We start from the raw sequence: 21,819 nt of genomic DNA on the forward strand, positions 1-21,819 counted from the left end.
AGTAAAGTCATTAATTGGTTAAACCTGCAGGAGGACCGGTGTTTTTATCTATTAATGACTTTACTATTGCTTTAGGCCTGGTTCACATGTATGCGGGTTGGGGGCCCACATTTGCACAGGCATAGCAGCCCATTGATGTGAATGGGCTTGAGCTGCTATGCCTGCGTTTTCAGCTGAAAAAAGGTGCATGCAGAATTTAAAAAAATGCAGTGGCCATGAAATCCATCCTTCTTTTGCACCATGCGACTTACCTGCCGTTGCTGCACACGCAAACTGTTTATTTTTAAATGCCGTGCCCACGTATACAAAAAATGCAGAAAGCTTGCCAGAGCAGGAACTGCAGGTTAGTCGCATGGTGCAAAAGCAGGATGGATTTCAAGGCCACTGAATTTAAAAAAAATGCTGCATGCACCTTTTTTCTGCGGAAAATGAGGGCATAGCAGCCCGTTCAAATCAATGGGCTGCTATGCCTGTGCAAATGTGGGCCGCCAACCCGCATACATGTGAACCGCCAACCCGCATACATGTGAACCACCAACCCGCATACATGTGAACCAGGCCTAAAGCAATAGTAAAGTCATTAATAGATAAAAACACCGGTCCTCCTGCAGGTTTAACCACTTCTGGATCGCAAGGATTTGCCCCTTTAAAGACCAGGCCATCGGATCAGAGCGCCAGGACCAGTCATCACCAGGTAGGCCAGACACTGCTTGATGGCTATATAATAATGTAATGTGGGCTGCTAGGCGTGTGTGTGTGTATATATATATTTATTAGAGCTGCACGATTCTGGCCAAAATGAGAATCACGATTTTTTAGCTTGGAATAAAGATCACGATTCTCTCACGATTCTCTGTGTAACAAAAAAAAAAAAAATTGGGATAACTTTACTGTTACGTTTTTTTTTTTTTTTTTTATTCATTAAAGTCTAATCATTGCGTTTGAAAGACTGCTGCGCAAATACAGTGTGACATAAAATATTACAACAATCGCCATTTTATTCTGTAGGGTCTCTGCTAAAAAAATATATAAAATGTTTGGGGGTTCTAAGTACTTTTCTAGCAAAAAAAAAACTGATTTTAACTTGCAAACAGCAAGTGTCAGAAAAAGATCCAGTCTTTAAGAGGTTAAACTTCCTTTCTCCCTGGCAGAGGGAAGGAAAAGATACAAATGTAATCATTTTTGTTTATAGTTAGGAGACTTAATGCTGAAAGGTGTTAGCTGAGTGAGTGAATGAGTCATCCAGCTCACTGAAATGTATCAATTCACAAGTCAGGCAGACTTGACAGAGAAACTCGGTATTTTAAAAATGCCACAATAACAATACCGTGGCTATGCAATACCGCGATATATCGAATTACCGAAAACCGGCATATGTCTACTAGAGTCATTCAGAATCAAGTTTTTCGGGTCGATGGCTCAGGGACCACTAAGGCCATGGGCAAATTAAATTCAGAATCTGCAGGAAAGGGTTTGTGGCCTCTGGGATTAAAGTCAGCAAATAACCCTGTGATTTACGTCATGGGCACATCTGATACAGTATCCCCCACCTGTATCTAGAATTAAGCATTTTACAACTACACGGTAGTAAGTCAACCTACAGGCTTAAGGTAAAAGACAAGGCCTCGGGTACTCACGAAACTTAGACTGGATATAGATGAGGGTCAGATGGCCAGAAGTAACCAAGGTCACTGCAGGAAGACATCAGGAACAAATCAAACATAAAAGTTTCACGTGGTTCTTTGCTAGCTGGAGCAGCAGCAGGGAAATGCTTCCACCATGTCTAATGGTGAGAAAGAGCCCCACTCCATCCAGCGGATGATGGAACAGGGAGTAAACAAAACAAAAATGAAATCCGGTAGTTCCGCTATTATATATAAGAGAGAAGAGGTACTATCCATTATAGATGAAAGGGGGTATGTAATCAACAATTACAAATACCAAAAATAGAAAAAAAAAAAAAAAAGAGAGAGAAAGATCAGAACACACCCTTAAGTTACCTCTAAATAATTGTTTTTAACCAAACCGACAAAAATTTGCAGTACAGTATCCGGTGTTCCTATAAACACAACCTCCCTACAAGTAAACCACAAACCTAAAATTGCCCCTAAAGTATACATATTACACCTCATAAACCTCATAATATGGGGGCGCTCCAGTGGGAGCTGGTCATCATCCCCTATGAACTCCCTCCTGCCCACCCAGTGGCTTTCCACACATACGCACTAATAAACCATAAAAGACCCTGAGGAAAAACGGCACCTCATCTTAAAACCACATTGGGCGAATGAGGTGCTAAGACTCTACAGGGTAAATACCGTAATAAAAAGAGAGCTATTGAACCAACCCTATAAGGTAACATATCAGTGAGAGAGCATGAAAACAAAGGAAAGATACATTGTAACTATCAACTGGCAACATGTGTGTCAATACCGTAGCTGCAAATCCTTCAGATGCTTGTATATACTCATCAAAGTGGACAAGAGATGTATCATCCGGTGGGCTACATACGTAGCAATATTATATCAGCCGTATTAAAGTCCACCGCATGATCAGTGAATTGCAATGCAGGTATACACATTGACGGCACAGAGCCCCCAGTCTCTTACATAGAAGATGTAACTAATTGTTGTTAGATAGGGAACATTGTATATTCCACAAGAGACACAGGATTAAGTCTTCCTCAGCCATATGACTGTCCATGATGGGAGTAAGCAGAGTATAATGTAGCATATAGACAAAATATAGCCTCCAGTCCCAAGTGTTGCAAAATGAGACACTAACAGACTTCCAGCAGCATATGGGGTCCAGCCTGTTGCATATGGATGGTCCCACTCAGTGAGTAACCTATACCCCTATAGTGCATACAGCCGATATGCCCCTACCTATAAACCCTCTGGGTCTGTAATAGGATTTACCCATGGTCCTCCATATAATGCAGCAGACTCTTCAGGGGCTGTGTTGATGTCAAATATTCATCATCAAAGGCTTCCTGCTAAGACTGAATCAGGCCGTCCTGACACCTGTGTGTTAATACTACTCCTGATCACTCATAGAAGAAGGCTGTGCTGTATCGAGCGGTGCAGTCAAATAGTAATCAGACGAGTATTATCATCTTGTACTAGTGCCATTAGTGTAATCGCTCCAGGATAGAGACTGTGCTCTGCACTCTCCAGGTTTTGATAGAAAAAAACAGTCAAATAACCGACAAACAAATAGTGCAATGGTGCGACCAGGTGGGAAGGACAGGGTTTCTCTCTGAAAAGTCCCCCAATCTGCATGTTTCGTTCCGCCCCCCCCCCCCCTAAAGAACTTCTCAGGGTCTTTTGTGTCATTTTTAAAAGTGCGTACAAGTGGAAGGCCACTGGGTGGGCAGCAGTGGGTTCATAGGGGATGATGACTAGAGATGGACGAACATCGGCTGGGGCAGTTCGCGAACGTCAGCCGCAAATTTTCTCAAAAGTCCGCAAATTGCAAGTTCGCGGACCTTTAGGTCATATTTGCAGCCACAAAAGACGTACTAGCTGTGCACAAATAGTCCCAGCACATGGACAATGTCATAACAGAAGTATTGCAATTGGAAACGTTGCCCAAAAATTTTTTTTTTTTATTTAACAGCAAAAAATATATATATTTTTTCCATAAATCAGCCAGAACTGACAGCAGCCGGTAGATACATGTCAAATACATATAGGGTCAATTCACACATCTATAAAATGGGTCCGCATCCATTCCACAATTTGGCGGAACCTTTACAGACCCATTGATTTTCAATTCCAGTCTGAAAAATTAGGCATTCACAGGATACAGAAGTGTCGGCCTGTATAGGCCCCAAAAATTAGCCCACATGAGTTTACCTGACCACTAAGAACGTTGTATTCTGTGGCTGAAGGTACATTAGGCATTCACAGGATACAGAAGTAAGTGTCGACCAGTATTGGCCCCAAAAATTAGCCCACATGGGTTTACCTGACAGCTAAGAATGCTGTAATCTGTGGCTGAAGGTACATTAGACATTCACAGGATACAGAAGTGTCGGCCAATATTGGCCCCAAAAATTATCCCACATGGGTTTATCTGACAGCTAAGAACGTAGTATTTGATGGCTGGAGGTACATTAGGCATTCACAGTATACAGAAGTGTCGGCTTGTATAGGCCCCAAAAATTAGCCCACATGGGTTTAACTAACAGCTAAGAACGTAGTATTTGATGGCGGCAGGTACATTAGGCATTCACAGGATACAGAAGTAAGTGTTGGCCTGTATAGGCCCCAAAAATTAGCCCACATGGGTTTAACTGACAGCTAAGAACGTAGTATTTGGTGACTGAAGGTACATTAGGCATTCACAGGATACAGAAGTGTCGGCCTGTATAGGCCCCAAAAAATAGCCCACATGGGTTTAACTGACAGCTAAGAAAGTAGTATTTGATGGCTGTAGGTACATTCACAGTATACAGAAGTAAGTGTCGGCCTGTATAGGCCCCAAAAATTAGCCCACATGGGTTTAACTGACAGCTAAGAACGTAGTATTTGATGGCTGGAGGTACATTAGGCATTCACAGTATACAGATGTAAGTGTCGACCAGTATTGGCCCCAAAAATTAGCCCACATGGGTTTACCTGACAGCTAAGAATGCTGTAATCTGTGGCTGAAGGTACATTAGACATTCACAGGATACAGAAGTGTCGGCCAATATTGGCCCCAAAAATTATCCCACATGGGTTTATCTGACAGCTAAGAACGTAGTATTTGATGGCTGGAGGTACATTAGGCATTCACAGTATACAGAAGTGTCGGCTTGTATAGGCCCCAAAAATTAGCCCACATGGGTTTAACTAACAGCTAAGAACGTAGTATTTGATGGCGGCAGGTACATTAGGCATTCACAGGATACAGAAGTAAGTGTTGGCCTGTATAGGCCCCAAAAATTAGCCCACATGGGTTTAACTGACAGCTAAGAACGTAGTATTTGGTGACTGAAGGTACATTAGGCATTCACAGGATACAGAAGTGTCGGCCTGTATAGGCCCCAAAAAATAGCCCACATGGGTTTAACTGACAGCTAAGAAAGTAGTATTTGATGGCTGTAGGTACATTCACAGTATACAGAAGTAAGTGTCGGCCTGTATAGGCCCCAAAAATTAGCCCACATGGGTTTAACTGACAGCTAAGAACGTAGTATTTGATGGCTGGAGGTACATTAGGCATTCACAGTATACAGATGTAAGTGTCGGCCTGTATAGGCCCCAAAAATGAGCCCACATGGGTTTAACTGACAGCTAAGAATGTAGTATTTGATGGCTGGAGGTACATTAGGCATTCACAGGATACAGAAGTGTCGGCCTGTATAGGCCCCAAAAATGAGCCCACATGGGTTTAACTGACAGCTAAGAATGTAGTATTTGATGGCTGGAGGTACATTAGGCATTCACAGTATACAGATGTAAGTGTCGGCCTGTATAGGCCCCAAAAATTAGCCATTCAATGGACATGAAATGCCTTTTATGCCGCTGTATGTAGCGAAGCCAAGGACCAGGAATTGCTGTGGGTGGATGGCGGTCTGGCAGGTATTTGTGGCCTGGCATGAGGAATTTCAATGAAACATGGTCTACTGGTCATATATGTTGAATTCCTCAGAGATCCATGCCTCATTCATTTTTATAAATGTGAGGTAGTCTACACTGTCATGAGCTAGGTGAGTGCGCTTATCGGTCACGATCCCCCCTGCTGCGCTGAACGTCCTTACGGACAGGACACTGGACGGGGGGCAAGCCAACATTTCCATTGCAAATTGTGCAAGCTCTGGCCAGAGGTCAAGCCTGCCCACCCAGTTGTCCAGGGGTTCATCACTCCTCAGAGCATGCACATGTAATCGGACACCCGTCGGACGCCTTTTTTTAAGCTCCAGCAACCACAGAAGCCTGCCTTTTTCCAGAACAACGTGACGACGGCATCATGGAATGTGGAGTGGAGGACAAATGTGAGGAGAGTGGAGAAGGAGAAGAGGCTGGATGGTGAGAGCCTGGAGTGTGGCTTTGTGGGTTCTGACGGTGTTGCTCCCACTGGGCTCGGTGATGGGATTTCAGGTGCCTTCTTAAGGCGGTTTTCCCTAGGTGAGTGTTGGGCTTACCGCGACTTATGCATTGACTGCAAAGGCTGCAGATGGCAACACTGTTGTCAGCAACGGACACATTAAAAAAAGCCCACACTGCGGAGCCATGTGCCGGCGTCCTGGGAGCGCCAGATGTGACTGTACATGGTTGATGGCTCACTCCTGATACATTTGCAATCTGCTTTGTACCTCTTGTGCAATGCAAGTTCTGCCTGCCTCTCCTATCTGCCGGTCCATCATTTCACCAGTCTGCCAGTTCTACAAATAATTGGCCAGTAACGGTTGTCACTGTGTGTAGCACAGTTAACACAGCAAAATAGGCCAACATTTTTGCAGGACTAAAATACAATCTTAGAAACGTATACTGTTAAATAACACCTCACTTCAATCTGTGGTATTGGGGGGCCACAGGTTTTTCACACTAGTTCTACAAATAATTGGCCAGTAATTGTTGTCACTGTGTGTAGCACAGTTAACACAGCAACAGAGGCCGCATTTTTGCAGGACTAAAATACACTCTTAGAAAAGTATACTGTTAAATAACACCCCACTTCAATATGTGGTATTGGGGAGCCACTGGTCTATCACACCAGTTGTTCAAAAAATTGGCCAGGGAGTTTGGCACTGTGTGTATCAGAGTTAACCCAGCAAAAGAGGCAATTTTTGTTGCAGGACACAAATACACTTGTAAAAGTATACTCAGATAACACCCCACTTCAATATGTGGTATTAAGGGGGCCATTGGTCTATCACACCAGTTATAATACATTATAAGTGCTTTTGTCACTGTTTGTAGTATTGCTGCAGCAACGCTCAGTCACCACACCTGTCACAATGCTGCACAGTGCACAATAATACTACTAATCCACTATAATATGCTTTCTACAAAGTATATTATGCTGTGGATTACCCCCCCATATAGTGCACTGCACAGCAATACCAAATAAATTGCAGCCCTTTAAATGACTTTTGTGGACATTAACAGCGATTTGTGTGACTGCTGCTGATCTCTAACTGCCCCTAAAGCACAGACTGGATACCTGTCCCTAACATGAAAAGAGACTGGACCTATACCGAAATACCAGCCCTGAAAAGGACTTTTGTAGATCTTAACAGCCATTTGTGTCTGGCAATCTCTCCATCATGAACACAGCCAACCTCTCCCTACGCTAACAAAAAGCAGAATGTGAAATGGCCAACAGCTCAGGTCTATTTATAGGGTAGGGGGCATGTCCATGTGCTGAAATGTTTCAATTGACTGTCCCGTTCCACCTGACGGCTGTGTCATTGGTCAAAGTTCTCCCCAATGTAAACGAATATGGCCAACGCGAACAACGCCATGTGTTCGCAAAATTGGCGGGTAGCGAACAAGTAAAACTTGCCGCGAACCGACCGCCGGGCGAACCGCAAGGCCATCTCTAATGATGACCAGCTCCCACTGGAGCGTCTGCATATTATGGGGTTCATGGTTGTAATATGTATACTTTAGGGGCAATTTTAGGTTAGTGGTTTACTTGTAGGGAGGTTGGGTTTATAGGAACACCAGATGCTGTACTGCGATTTTTTGTCAGATTGACTAATACATTTTTTTTCTTTTAGAGGTAACAAGTTTTTTTTTTTTTAACTTAACTTTTTTTTTTTTTCTATTCTTGATATAGGGAATAAAGGTACCCAGCAATCAAAGTAACTTAGGTAGCTCCCAATGCAGAGCCTGATTGGTCATTAAGTGATTCATCAGTGACAGAGCAAGCACTGAAGCAATCTCATTGGATCTGGACCAAGAAAGCACTATGCAGCTTACTTTTACCAGAGCAGGGCCTTGAAGGTACCCTATACGAGACCCAGTACCCAAAGGTCACTTCTCGGTTATCCCTGCAATGTTCAGGACAGTCCACCGTACTCCCAAAGCCAGCACGAAGAGGATTGCCCTGGGGTGATGTAATGTAATAGAAGAGACAAAACATGACCGAGGTAGAGAAAAGTCTTGAACAATAAAAAGGTTCCACCCCCTGTATTTAGGACCACGCTGTTAATACTGCTTTGCTATAAAACTGCAAACGTTGGTAGTGGGAGGAGTTATGATGGCCTGGCCTACAGTTGTTTTGTTTGGCAATGTCCAATAGTTCTGTGAGCTGCAGTATAAGCAAAAGGTTAAAAGACTTCTGGTGTCTTTCAATGAGCACTAAATAACTGTAAATTATGTTCCATTTGCTTCCGGACTCCTAAACAAGTGGATTATTATTCAAATGAATGAAACATTAAAAACAAAAAAGCAGAGTGACTGGCTTCTTGAGCCTTCAATGCAGCACAAAGTAGTGATAACTCAATGAAACCCCACAGACTCTCTGTGTCTTGCATTTCATGAATATCACTTACAGTGGTTGTAAACCTCAGACATGAAATATGAGCAAAGCATCTTCTTCTATACTGTGTACTTGTCTCATCGAAGAGCACTAAATGTAATTTCTGTTTGCTGCTTTCTTTCTCTGCTAACAGCATGAATTACTTCTGACAAGTTTTTCTGACCAGAAGAAAAAAGGTGACAGGGGTGGGAGTTCAAATTGATGGACAGCCTCAGCTCTATTCCTGTGTGAAGGGGGTGTGTCCCTTCCCAAATCAACTGCTCTCCTCACTGAGCTCCTTTTTTCTGACAGCTCAGAGAAGCTTTATAATTTCTGCACTTTGATGTAGAAAAGAGAAGACTGTAGATAAATAGGTAAAATGTATGCATGAAGATTTGTTTCATCTCTGTGTATAGCCTGAGGATGGTCCCTTTACTGGGTATATGTAGCGGTTTACAACCACTTTAAACGGAAACTGCTCTGAAGAGTAAAGACTGCAGCGTCCAGTGGAGAGGAGAAACTGAAATTGGCCCACTGATGTTAAAGGTTTTTATATTAATTTATAACAGGTTTACACTATGCCGGTTTCCCGGGGACCAAAGCAGCCTATTCATTTAATGGGCTTCTGTACCTAGGGGAAAATGCAGGTAAATGGCCCCTGCACCTTTTCTTAAATTGCAGCCCCAGGAAAACCGCAGCACAGTTTCCAGAGCGTGGGGTGCCATTAGGAATAACAGCACCCCTGCCAGGGGCAGCGTATTTTTGATGTGGGTGCAAGAAAGCATGTTATTACACGCAGTCCTGCATCCCTAGTGTAAACCTAGGCCTAATGAAGGAGAAGAGTGGCACTGATGCACTGGTCATCTATTCATGTTGAAAGCTTTTCTATGTTCTCTTGTACTCTACTACTGATTGCTGCTCATCAAAGTCTATCCGCAGCTAATAAGAAAGGAGTAACTTTGTATTGGTCTAATCTCTCATATGGAGGGTTTCACAAAATGTCTGCACAATAAACAGATTTCATAGTAAAGGCCAAGAATCTCCTTTCTAAAATTGCAAAGGTCAGGAGCACCCAGAATTGCAGAATGTTTAATTTTCTGTATTCTCATGATCCTGGTATATTTCCAGAGTGCATATTCACCTTCTCTTTGTAATAATCACTGGCGCCTTTGATTCCTGCTACTCTCTTATCTGAACAAAAGACACAAAAGCAAGCAGATACAAACAATCTGTAAGCAATGACCCCTAAAATTAACCTGTTAGCAAAGATCAAATTTAAGATATCAAAATGCAGGAGCCAGGCAGTTTATGCAACCCGGAGAGCCCTTTGTTTGAAAGTTCGCAATAACCTTAACTTGCCCTGCCTACATTGGAGCCAATACCTACCCCTGCCATTCAATAGTCCAACGTGGAAGCCTACAACTAAATAACACACAGGTTCTTTTCAACTCAAATTCTCCATCATAACATTTATGTATAACCTGTTTTTTGTGTTCTTGTTGTCAGTTATATTTAAAGTGAACCAGTGTTATGAATCTACTTAATTATAGGCAGACAAGAAAATCAGGCACTTTAAGGTAGCTTATTTGCACCCCATTCTAAAATGTACAAAACGATTCCAACAGTTTTTCGTAATTCAGCAACATCCACATGCATAGGACACCCAACGTTAGAGGTGATTTATTCTTCCAAAGCAAATACACTTTTGCACACTGATACTGACTATTCTTGCAATGTTGCTCTTCTCAATTTATCTCAATTCTCTTATTCCAAAGTTTCTCCTCAATTTCTTTCCATCACTCAGGTAATGTGGCCCCCAACACTGATGGAGAGGGGCAAGGGAGAGTCAAACAAGGTTGATATGCAGGCGACGGACATTCTCTATATCAACTGATGATGCCATTGGTCATTAGGACACCCGCAGCTAGAAAGTTGCAATGGTGCACAATGAAAACCTGTGGCTTTGTGTAACTAAAAGGCAGGCTTCTTCCACACGCCAGCTTGTATATAATTTTTAGGCATTTTGCAAAGGCACCCCTGACGACACCTCAAGGCATCCCGGTTGGAAAAGGCTGATTGATATACAGTATATATGGATTTAATTCCATGACTATGATGATCAGAAACTCTAACCAAGAGGGGGGGGGTTGCAGGTGGGTGTAGCAAGTGAGGGAGAGCAGTTTCGACGGCCCAGGCCATCTGGATCTAAAACCAAGCCTTCAGGTCAAGGGCAGAAGAAACCCTGGGCCCAGAGAGCTACCAAGTCTAGCTCTAAATCTACCTTGTGAAGGGTCACCCCCACTCAGTTGGGTGGGGGGGAAGGCTGCTATGGGTCTCGGAGGTCTGGGAGGAAATAATTCAGGACAACTGGGTTATTTCCACTATCTCGCAGGGGTACAAACTAGAATTTCGGGGGTTTCCTCATCCTTGGTTTGTAAATTCAAACATACCTGCAGATCCCCTAAAGAGAAGATCTCTCTTCCTGGCTCTGGACCATTTAGGGTCTCAAAGAGTGATTACAGAAGTTCCAGACGACAAAAGATTCAGGGGTTTTTATTCAAACTCAAAGCCAAACGGAAAGGGGAGATCTATTTTGGATCTCAAAGCTCTGAACCAGTTTCTAAACATTCGCACTTTCCTAAATGGAGTCAATTCGCTCAGTCATGGCCTCTCGCTCAGTCATGGCCTCTCTTTCAGGCCCATCAAAGGTTTTTACGCTTGCAGGCAGTCCACTGTCTGGAATATCTGGGTTTCCTTGTGGACACAGTACAGGCAAAGGTATTCTTGCCGTCAAGAAAGGTTGTAGACCTGAAGATTCTGGTTTGGTCCGTAAGAAGGAAAAAGTATCCTTCTGCACGTCTTTGCATGAGGTTATTAGGGAAGATAGTGTCCTCCTTCGAAGCAGTTCCCTATGCTCAATTCCATGCCAGACCTTTACTGAACAAAATTCTGTCAGCCTGGAGCAGAAAGATCCAGACCTTAGATTGGTGCATGTCTCTGGTACAGAGGGTACGTCAGAGTCTAGGTTGGTGGTTGATAGCCAGGAGTTTGGAAAGAGGAAAATATTTTCTTCCGGTAATCTGATAGGTAGTAAATACAGATGCAAGTTTCTCCAGCTGGGAAGCAGTTCTGGAGGAAGCCACTGCCCAAGGAAAATGGCCTTGTATAGAAAGGATTCTTCCCATCAATATCCTGGAAATCCAAGCAGTTTGTCTGGCATTAAAGTACTAGATGCCCAGACGTCAGGGTTACCCTGCCAGGGTACAATCTGACAATGCCACGACTGTGGCTAATATCAACCATAAGGGAGGCACCAAGAGTCAGTCAGCCCAGGAGGTGGCTTTCACTCTATCCTGGGCGGAAAAAAATGGATTTTTGTAAAATCTTACCGTAAAATCCTTTTCTCTTAGCTCATTGACAGACGTAGTCCTCGGTGATACACCACCTTCGGGTTATGTTGCCTCCACAGGAGCAGGACTAGACAGGAAATTAAAAAGCGCTGGCCACACCCTAGGGGCAGTCCCAGAGGGTATATCCTCTCTCTCTCTGCCTCAGCAAATCAGTTATGTGAAAAAGCAGTCTTTAGAGATTTTAACCCAACCCAACTCAAAAACAGAGGGGCGGGGACTACGTCTGTCAATGAGCTAAGAGAAAAGGATTTTACGGTAAGATTTTACAAAAATCCATTTTTCTCTAGCGCTCATTGACAGACGTAGTCCTCGGTGATACACCACCTTCGGGACGTCCCAGAGCAGTATCACAAATGAGGGGTGGGAAAATGGAAATCAAATCCCAATCTAGAAGGCCCAACCGGTGCCAACTAGAAGTTTACAATGCTCATCCTTAATGATGAGACTCAACAAAAAAGAGAAAAAAATTTTTTTTTTTCAAACAGAAAAAAACCCTCGAGGTAGACCACCGGTCTCCTCAAATTGCGGCCTGCAAAACCTTGCGGCCAAATGAGGCATCCGCCGATGCCGTCACATCAATTTTATAGAATTTTGTAAAGGTATGTACCGACGACCAGGTGGCCGCCTTACATACCTGGACCACTGACGCCTGATGGCGAAAGGCCCAGGAAGTACTGAGCGCTCGAGTGGAGTGCGCCCTAACAGGGAACGGAGGACTCTGACCCTTAATAGAATAAGCCTGTACCACCGTTTGTCTAATCCATTTGGCAATGGTCGCGGCAGATGCAGGCAAACCCTTTCTGGGGCCATCCGTGATCACAAAAAGTGAATCCGTCTTACGGAATGATTCCGTAGCTTTCAGGTATACCCTGATTGCCCGAACCACATCTAAGGAATGCAACGCATGTTCCCGATGATGCTTGGGCTGAGGACACAAGGAAGGTAGTACAATATCTTCATTCAGATGAAAATCTGAAACCACCTTAGGAAGAAAAGATGGCTTAGGATGAAGTACTACCTTATCCCTATGAATCACTAGGTATGGGGACTGGCATGATAATGCAACCAGTTCTGACACCCTGCGAGCAGAAGTAATAGCCACCAAGAAGGCCACCTTCTGGGATAAAGTAAGCAAGGGAATCTCCCTGATGTTTTCAAAGGGAGGTTTCTGTAGAACCGACAAAACCAAATTAAGATCCCAGGGCGGTAAGGGCGCGCGGACTGGAGGAGCCAGGTGCCGCACCCCCTGGATGAAATTCCGCACCAAGGACTTGGTAGCTAAAGGTTTCTGAAAGAAGATTGCTAATGCTGAAACTTGACCCTTGATGGTGCTCAAGGCTAGCTTCTGCTCAACCCCTTGTTGCAAAAAGGCCAATATTCGAGTCACCGAATAGGTACGTGGAGGAAATCCTAAAGATTCGCACCACGCAATATAAGTCTTCCATGTGTGATAATAGACCTTGCTGGAAGTCGCTTTCCTTGCTTTAATAAGGGTAGGAATGACTGAAGTAGACAAACCTCTGTCCTTCAGTACTTGGGTCTCAATGGCCAGGCCATTAAACCCAGCGACTGTAAAGCATGATGGTAAATTGGTCCTTGAGACCACAGACACTCCCTGAGACGAAGTTCCCACGGAACGTCTGCAACTAGCATGTCCAAGTCGGCCAGGCCGGCTTGAGGAGGCCAGCCTAGAATTTCTAGGACCACTGGCGCTGATAGAATCTGAACCAGGCGTCCCTAGAGGTATCTGGCCCCGACCATCCGAGAAAGTCTGGTCGTTTTCTGTTCCCACACATTTATCAGATACCTGATTGTTATCAGGAAGGGTGATCTTTTCTGGTTGAACCTCAGGGACCGAAGTCACCCGACTAGAGGCTACTTGGCCTAGATCTATTCAGGGAACGGTAACTACCGCTTCCTGTAGTACTTAAATGTTGGAAGGGAAGAATCGCACCGGTAGTCGTGGTTGAAGCTCGATCTAATGTCCTGAATACCGGTGAAAACGTCCCCCCACCCTGAAACCGGGTGGGGGCGCACCTTCAGGCTGTGTACTCCTTTGCTTCGGGTTTGGCTGGGTTGGTCCTCTGCTTGTCCGACCAGCCCTTCTTGAACCCTCCTGGAGGAGTCTTGCCTTTCCCGCTAGTACCAGCCGGGCGCCCTTTATGGGCGGTAAAGAAAGGTCCTCGCTTGTTGCGAGGTCCCTTAGCTTTAGCAGCCTGTGGCAAAAAAGTGCTCTTGCCCCCAGTGGCATCCTTGAGGATTTCATCTAGGTTGGCCCCAAATAGACGATTCCCCTGAAAAGGGAGATTTGTCAAGGTCTTTTTGGAACCTAGGTCAGCTGACCAGCATTTTAACCACAGCACACGTCTGAGGATCACCGCTGACATAGATGCATGCCCTAATAAGGGAGTAGTGTCCAAGGCTGCGTCACAGATAAACTGTAGCCCTTGTATAATCTGTTCCATCAAATCAGATGTCTCCTGGGGAATATTTTTTCCCCTAAGGTCTTGGCGTACCATTTTCGCCCATTCCGTAAGTGTCTGGGAAACTAGACCAATAACAATTACTGGTCTAAATGCTGACCCTATCAGAGAGAAGATGGTGCGGGACTCTGCTTCCATCTTTCGATCCACCGGATCCTTAAAGGACGAAGTGTCCTCCACTGGGATAACCGTGGCTTTATTCAGCCTGGAAATAGGTGGATCCACCACTGGTGGTACCGTCCATTTCTTAATGATGGATTCCTCAAACGGATAGCGTCTAGCAATACGCTTGGAAATAGTAAAAGGTACGGTTAGAATGCTCCCATTCTCCTTTAATCTGATTACCGAAACATTTGGGTACAGGAAAAACCTTCACCGTTTTGATGGGCTTATTAGTACCAAAAGGAATCTCTGTTTCAGTTGCCTCTGCCGGTAAAGCCTCAAGTTTTAAGGTTTCCTGCACTGCCACAACTAGTGCGTCCGCCAATGCTTCTTCCTGAATTATAGCAGGAGAAGAAGCGTCCTCCTCACTGTCTGAGGGGGCTTTACCTGGGATAACAGCCTTTGCAGAGGAACCTGCAACTGCAGTGACCATCTCTGAATCAGAGTCAGAGGTGTCAGATAGTATAGGGGTAGGCGGGGGTCGCTTCCTTGACCCCCGTCCCTGACAGGCCGCCTCCACCCGAGCCACCATAGACTCCAAAATTGCTGTAAATGACTCTACACTCTGTGCACCGGCGGGTCCCGTGGCCCCCTCGAGGGAAACAGGTGGGGGAATATGTGTGGCAGGGTCCATGATAATTCCAGTCACTTCCTGGATAATATAATTCAAAAATAAAAAACTTTTTTTTTTTTTTTTTTTTTTTTCAGACCCCCAGCGCCACAAAAAGCCCCTTAGTGTTACCTGCTAGGGATCCCTATCGATCGAGAGAGAGAGAGAGAGAGAGAGAGATAGACCCCCAGGCTCACCACTTGATGCTCAGAGTTTAACTGCAACAGGTTACAGCGCTGTCTTGACAAACAGGAAGTCTTTTGGCTGGCTGCCCAGGAAGAAAGGAGGCGGCTCCGCCCCTCTGCACGCCTTCCGGCGCCTCCCCTAGCTCCACGAGGTGTTTGGATCACCTCAAACATGGCCGCCCCCATGCTGGAGACACGAGGCTACGCCAAAATGGCGGCTCGTGCGATCCAGCAAAAAAAATGGCCGCGGCCTGTACTGAATAGCGGTGTGCTGCAGGGCACACAACACTCTCTCTGCATGGGGATTTGGCGTGCTTGGCGGTACCGGCCCTGGCGGACCGCATGGCCATTCGGGAGGCCTGCTAATAGCTGGAGATCTGATTAGGAAGGCAGTCTACATGTCCGTGGCTTCTGACTGGTAGGTAGCTTATTCTTATCACCGTAAGATTCCCAGAATGCCACAGATTATAATCTTTTTAACATGTATACAATTAGATTGTTAGCTCCCAAACCAAGCCTCCTGGCTTTTTGCACATAAAATCACACTCAAAGTAGGAGGATCTGTGTCATTTATAGGATAGAGAGGGACTCTATCTTACCATACAGAGAGGGGCCCGCGTTCACCACAAGACCCGTCAGGGGAAAAGGGGGAACATACTACTCACCATACCGGAACCAGGCGGGCACCAACTCCTGACAGTACCCCTCTCCACCGGGGCGGGAGGGCTGTCGACCGATATGGACGCCGTGACTCATGGTCTTTGGCGTTTCAGCGAGACGTTTAACTCGCGGGGTCAGTCCTTTAATGGGACTTTGTCGCGGCCGACCCAGTGCGGAGCTATGGCCTGCACGCGCTCGTAGGCTGAACTGGGGTGACCACCGGATCTCAACATCCAGCCCGTCGCCCAGTTCAGCTTTCTTGCTTGAAGATCTCACAGGAACACTGGAGAAAAAAAGCTGTCTAAAAAATCCTTTAAGAAAAAAATCTTGCCAGGACCTAAGATCCCAGCAAGGTATCTAGGTCCTTACTCCTAACTAGACAGAAAATAACTGATTTGCTGAGGCAGAGAGAGAGAGGATATACCCTCTGGGACTGCCCCTAGGGTGTGGCCAGAGCTTTTTAATTTCCTGTCTAGTCCTGCTCCTGTGGAGGCAACATAACCCGAAGGTGGTGTATCACCGAGGACTACGTCTGTCAATGAGCGCTAGAGAAATTAGTTCCATGCCTGTCAGCGGTTTTCATTCTGGGAATAGAAAACTGGCAGGCAGACTTTGAGTCATCAGCAGATGTTTCTGGGGGAATGGTCCTTACACCCCACGATCTATGCATTGATCTGCCAATGCTGGGGGGGGGGGGGTCCTGGATGTAGATATTTTGGCATCTAGGTTCAACAACAAGTTGAAAAAGTTTGTGTCCAGGACCAGGATTCCGCTCGCAGTCGGGGTGGATGCCTTGACTCCTTGGGAGGAGTTTTTCCTATACTATGCCTTTACTCAGGCTCAGCTGCTCCCGCATCTTCTATGCCGGGTCCAGGTAGAGGGGAAATCTGTAATCCTGGTGGCTCCAGCATGGTAGTTGGCAGTGGCAATTCTTGGGTTCTTAAACTGCGTTCGGATCTGCTCTCTCGGGGACCAATATTCCACCTTGCTTTACAGTCTCTAAATTTGACGGCTTGGTTATTGAAGACTGGATCTTGAAGGATCTAGAGTTAAACGCTAGAAAACCAGTCTCTAGAGGATTAGTCAGGAAGTCTTACATTTCTTGGTGTGAGGCCAGGAAATTGTATCCCCCTAAATATGTCATCGGGAGAGTTCTAGCCTTCTTGCAAGTAGGGGAAGATATGAAGTTAGCCCTAGGCACTATTAAGGGTCAAATTTCAGCCTTATTTTGTTTTTTCAGAAACTGAATGCTTTGCATTCCTTGGTTCGAACCTTCATTCAAGGGGTGCTACATGTGCTTCTGCCAGTGAAGCCACCATTGTGTCCTAGGGATCTAAATTTGGTGCTGCCAGTTTTACAGAAACAGCCTTTTGAGCCCATGCAGCATATTCCTCTGGTTCTTTTGACCAGAAAGTTAGTCTTTGGTTGCTGTAACTTCAACAAGTAGTGTATCAGAATTGGCGGCTCTTTCTTGTAAATAGCCATTCATGATTTTACATCAAGATAGGGTGATTCTACGTCCACACCCAGGTTTTTAATCAAGGTGGTGTCTGCTTTTCATTTAAAATCAGGACATTCTACTGCCTTCCTTCTTTCCAAATCCTCAGACAGGAGAGGTGAGGAAAGGTTGTTACATTCACTCGATGTAGTACGTGCATTCAAGATTTATTTGAAGCGGTCAGCTCAGATTCGTAAGACTGACCTTTTGTTGGTTCTGCCGGAGGGGCCCAGGAAAGGGCAGGCAGCATCTAAGCCTACAATTTCTCAATGGATTCGCCAGGTTATCCAGGCATATAATTTAAAGGGGAAGGTTCCACCTTTTCCAGGCTTCTATGGCTCAGATATGCAAGGCCGCTACTTGGTCTTCAGTACAAACGTTTACTAGATTCTATCAAGTGGATGTTAGGACCCAGGAGAAGTCTGCATTTGGCTGCAGTGTTCTGCAGGCAGCTATGTAGATCTTTTGCGGTCTGATGGGGGCGTTTTGTTTAGTGTCCCTGGGACGTTCCAAAGTGCATTACTTTGGAACGTCCCAGATAGTAATAAATATGGTTGCTCTGTGTCCTGTGATGTACGATTGAGAAATATGGATTTTTTCTACAAGTTACCTGTAAAATCAATTTCTTGGAGTACATCACAGGACAAAGAGGTCCCATGTCTCATCTGGGATGTTTATTGCTTCCTACAAAACAGGGGTACTTCCTGTATGGGAGGGGATATATAGAGGGGGACTACATGTCCTAATTGGTTGCCAGTGTTCATTCATCTATAGGTGGCGTATAACCCAGATAGTAATGAATATGGCTGCTCTGTGTCCCGTGATATACTCCAAGAAATGGATTTTACAGGTAAGTTGTAAGAAAAATCCATATTTTATTAGAATTTTCTGATTGCATCCCCCTGTCCGTTTTTTCAGGCGGACCAGTTGGGAACCTCAATTCTCCTTTATGGAGTGCCGTGTGTGAACGAACATGTGTCCTTTTACACCTGCCTAAATCCAATCTGATCCAATCCGCTAAAAACATATGGATGGGGATCTACTTCCGTCCAGCGGATCGGAAAGGTGGTCCATTTACATCTGATCTACCATAAAGGACAGTGGGCTGTGTCCATGTCTGCTCCGCTTATGCGGACGGATCCCCTGCTGAGAAAGCAGATCGCAGCCGGAGTCCGCTCCATGGGAAGGGACCCCATGAGAAAAAGGAGGAGTGTTGAGTAGGTGAATCAAGGTGTACAATCTGTCCCACTTACACAGAGATAACTTGCTATAGCCTAGTTATATTCTGAACCTGAACTGAGGCCAGTAGAACCATGTCTTCCTTAATTTGTCCACATAGTGTCTGAGGAAGAGGGTAAGATCCTCCACCTATATGATTTCATCATTCTAAATAACCCATTAATATCCCGTGGGGGGAATACTGTACTTCCATTCAACCGGGATGCAACCCTTTGCTGCATTTAGTAAACTAATAAGTAAACATTTATATTGTTTCTTACAGACTAGCTAAGGTGCAGGATTATTTCCGCAGGTTTTTTTCCAAGTCTGATCCCAGTGAGATGAAGTATTTTACATACATCTCCCCAAAAGGGCAAAACCAGAAAATGTGGAGAAGGGTAACCCATCTTGTCCACATCTTCAGCATAAGCAGGTAATTGCAGGATACTGCATCACCTGGTTAACAATTTCAGGATTGTACTAAATATAGAAGATTTTGTAAACTGGGGAATATAACGCCTTTCAATGAATGTCTGGTTTAGATCCTCCTTCCATTTGTTATGTTATCTTTTAAAGGGCTATTAATTTTCTCTTGTTATTTTTGGCTGAAGTTCTGCTTTAAGTGCAACTATGTCAAAATGAATAATAAAAAACAAAAACAAAGAAATATATATATATATACTGTATATAGATACATAGATATATGTGTGTGTGTAATGTGGAAAATAATATAAAAACAGATACAAGGCAGCCACCTATATTGTATGGGAAGGTTATTACTTGGGAAAAAGTAATAATATATTATACTGCAGTGGGGTATATAGTGCCTCTTTTCTTAGCAAGTGTAGAGAACTACTTACCACAATTCCTTCTCTTGATTTTAGGGACAGAAGCATCATGGTTGTCATTTTCTCAAGGTGATGAGAAATATTATCTTCCATAACTTCTGAGATAGCACCAAACAAGTGATAGCTGCAATATACAGTTTATTCAAAATTAAAAAAAAAAAAACACGTGCATATACATGTTAATTAAAAGGGACATAAAAGTTTTTTGTTTTTTTTTAAATAAAAAACATGTCATACTTGCATGCATGCTCTGTGCAAAGGTTTTGCCCCGATCCTCCGCTTCTAGGGTCACGTGCCCTCTCCCCCCCAAATCGTCACCCCTGCTTAGTGCCCTCATAGCAAGCAGCTTGATACAGGGGAACCCAAACCGGCTCACTCACGAGGCTGCTCCGTGTTTATTCACATGAAGCGTGCCTCAGCCCCGCCCTCACCTCCTTAACAAGATGTATTTTGCATAGCTTAACATCCATAGTCTCATGTGGAGACTCACATGGCACTCGGTCTCTGTTATCTTTTAATGGGAACAGGGTAGTTTGCATGGAACAAGGTAGTTTCACTTTAAAGAATGCAGGTACACAGCGCTTTAAAAGGACATCATTACAGGAAAACCTCGTATCTGCTTCCCGAGGCTCAGGTAGAAGGATCTGATAGCTATTCCCTTAGATTCAGTGATCTTTGATAGGGGTATATAACATTATCTTCTTTTCAAGAAAATATGGAGAGACTCTCCACCGTAGGCGCTTGTGCAGTTGTGGGATTGATGCAAAGTTTGTTTAAACATTATTTCTTTGCTTACTGTTTGACACACTGTTTTTACCCTGGACTGATGACTTGAAAAAAGGTATCAGCTGTGACAAACAAGATTCAGCCTAAGCCAGTAAAGGCAAACCTTGGCACCCCAGATGTTTTGGAACTAAATTTTCCATGATGCTCAACTATACTGCAGATTGCATGAGCATCATAGGAAATGTAGTACCAAAACATCTGGGGTGCCAGGGTTTGCCATCTCTGGCCTAAGCTGTTCTCACCAAAATGTAGCTTTTTCCGCATTGGCGCACTAGCGCCTGCATGTTCCTTTACTCTTTGGATAGCGCGTTTGTGGCGAAGGCCCATTCGCGGGCGCGAATATCTTTGCCTTTTAAAACAGGTGTACGCCGCATGGAGGGCATGTTTGAATGCAACTGCCGTGCACGTGGATGCCACGTAGCACGCCACGCATGCGCAATACAGCATAAAAGGGCGCAATTTATAAGGAACTGTTTCCAATGCGCTTGCCTCTGTCAGAGGCTAAAGGGGATACAGAGCAGCAGCAGCTGGGTTGTGTGAGTCACTGTGGGTGTAGGATTACTGCCACAAACGGGTTCTGTATCTTTGGGATAATCAGTGCTGTGTGTGTAAGCTGTATAAGCTTGGCACAAGCCTTGAGTACACTGAAGTTAGTACTTTAAGTTTGTCTTGTTATAAAGCAATGTCTGCCTGAAACAGGGCTGGGGGAGGCACAGTTGGAAGGGGCAGTGTGATGTCACTGTCAGGCCTTGAGGGTCCTAGCCGTGCTTCCTCTGTGTCTACTCCCCTAGAAGAGCCAGAGGCGACTAGCCAATCTGAGCCATTATGGTTGTCCGGCATAGTAGCTACTCCAGGTGATTCTGCCGCAACCTACGTCACTAAGGACGATTTGGCATTGGCATTAGCCAGCCTTGAGGGTAAGTATGCTGGCATGATTGCAGCATCTCAAGGAGGGAGGAAACGTGATAGATACCCCTCACCTGAGCCACCCCCTGAATCAGTTCAGGATTGGGCAGGGGATGTGGAAGAAGTAGCGGACGATGACCCAATGGATGGTCAAGTTTCCATCTCTGGGGAGTCAGGGTCAGAGGAGTCTTTACTAAGGAATGGAATATACCCACTGTGGATGCTGCCATTTCTTTGGTTAACAAAAGTTTAACCTGCCCTGTGGATAATGCCCAGGTTTTTAAAGATTTAACAAATTAAAAAGTTGGAAGCTTTATTGAAAGCCTATTTTGCTGTTGCAGGATCTGCGATACAACCAGCAGTAGCGGCCATAGGAGTTTGTCAGTGTTTAAAAGACCGTATAAAGCGAGTGTCCAAGATAGTTCCTTCTCAAGGAGAGCCTGTCAGATCTACCTCGCACTTAATATTTCTCAGTGGATGCTCTTACGGACTTCATAAAGGCAAATGTCACGGTTTGCTCTGATGACAGTGCATTTGCGCAGAATCCTTTGGTTAAAGAGCTGGTATGTAATTGCCATGCAAAAAGTGGCTGGCTG

At 44.7% G+C, this 21,819-nt stretch overlaps 2 protein-coding genes across 2 annotated transcripts in view; one reads left to right on the forward strand and one right to left on the reverse strand.

Annotated features, from left to right (window-relative positions):
* Positions 1 to 14,983, forward strand: part of LOC309544236 (uncharacterized protein) — a 110,866-nt gene extending 95,883 nt beyond the window's left edge. Inside the window, exon 3 of the transcript XR_014224843.1 lies at positions 14,972 to 14,983. The gene's annotated coding sequence lies outside the window, so the exon portion shown is untranslated. The remainder of the gene's footprint in view (positions 1 to 14,971) is intronic.
* IPO4 (importin 4) overlaps positions 1 to 21,819 on the reverse strand; it is a 235,985-nt gene that overhangs the window by 134,006 nt on the left and 80,160 nt on the right. Inside the window, exon 18 of the mRNA XM_082243128.1 lies at positions 19,544 to 19,655. Within this exon, the coding sequence (XP_082099254.1) occupies positions 19,544 to 19,655 (112 nt within the window). The remainder of the gene's footprint in view (positions 1 to 19,543; positions 19,656 to 21,819) is intronic.

This window comes from Pelophylax lessonae (assembly GCF_965119305.1).
Source record: "Pelophylax lessonae genome assembly, chromosome: 1".
NCBI lineage: Eukaryota > Metazoa > Chordata > Amphibia > Anura > Ranidae > Pelophylax > Pelophylax lessonae.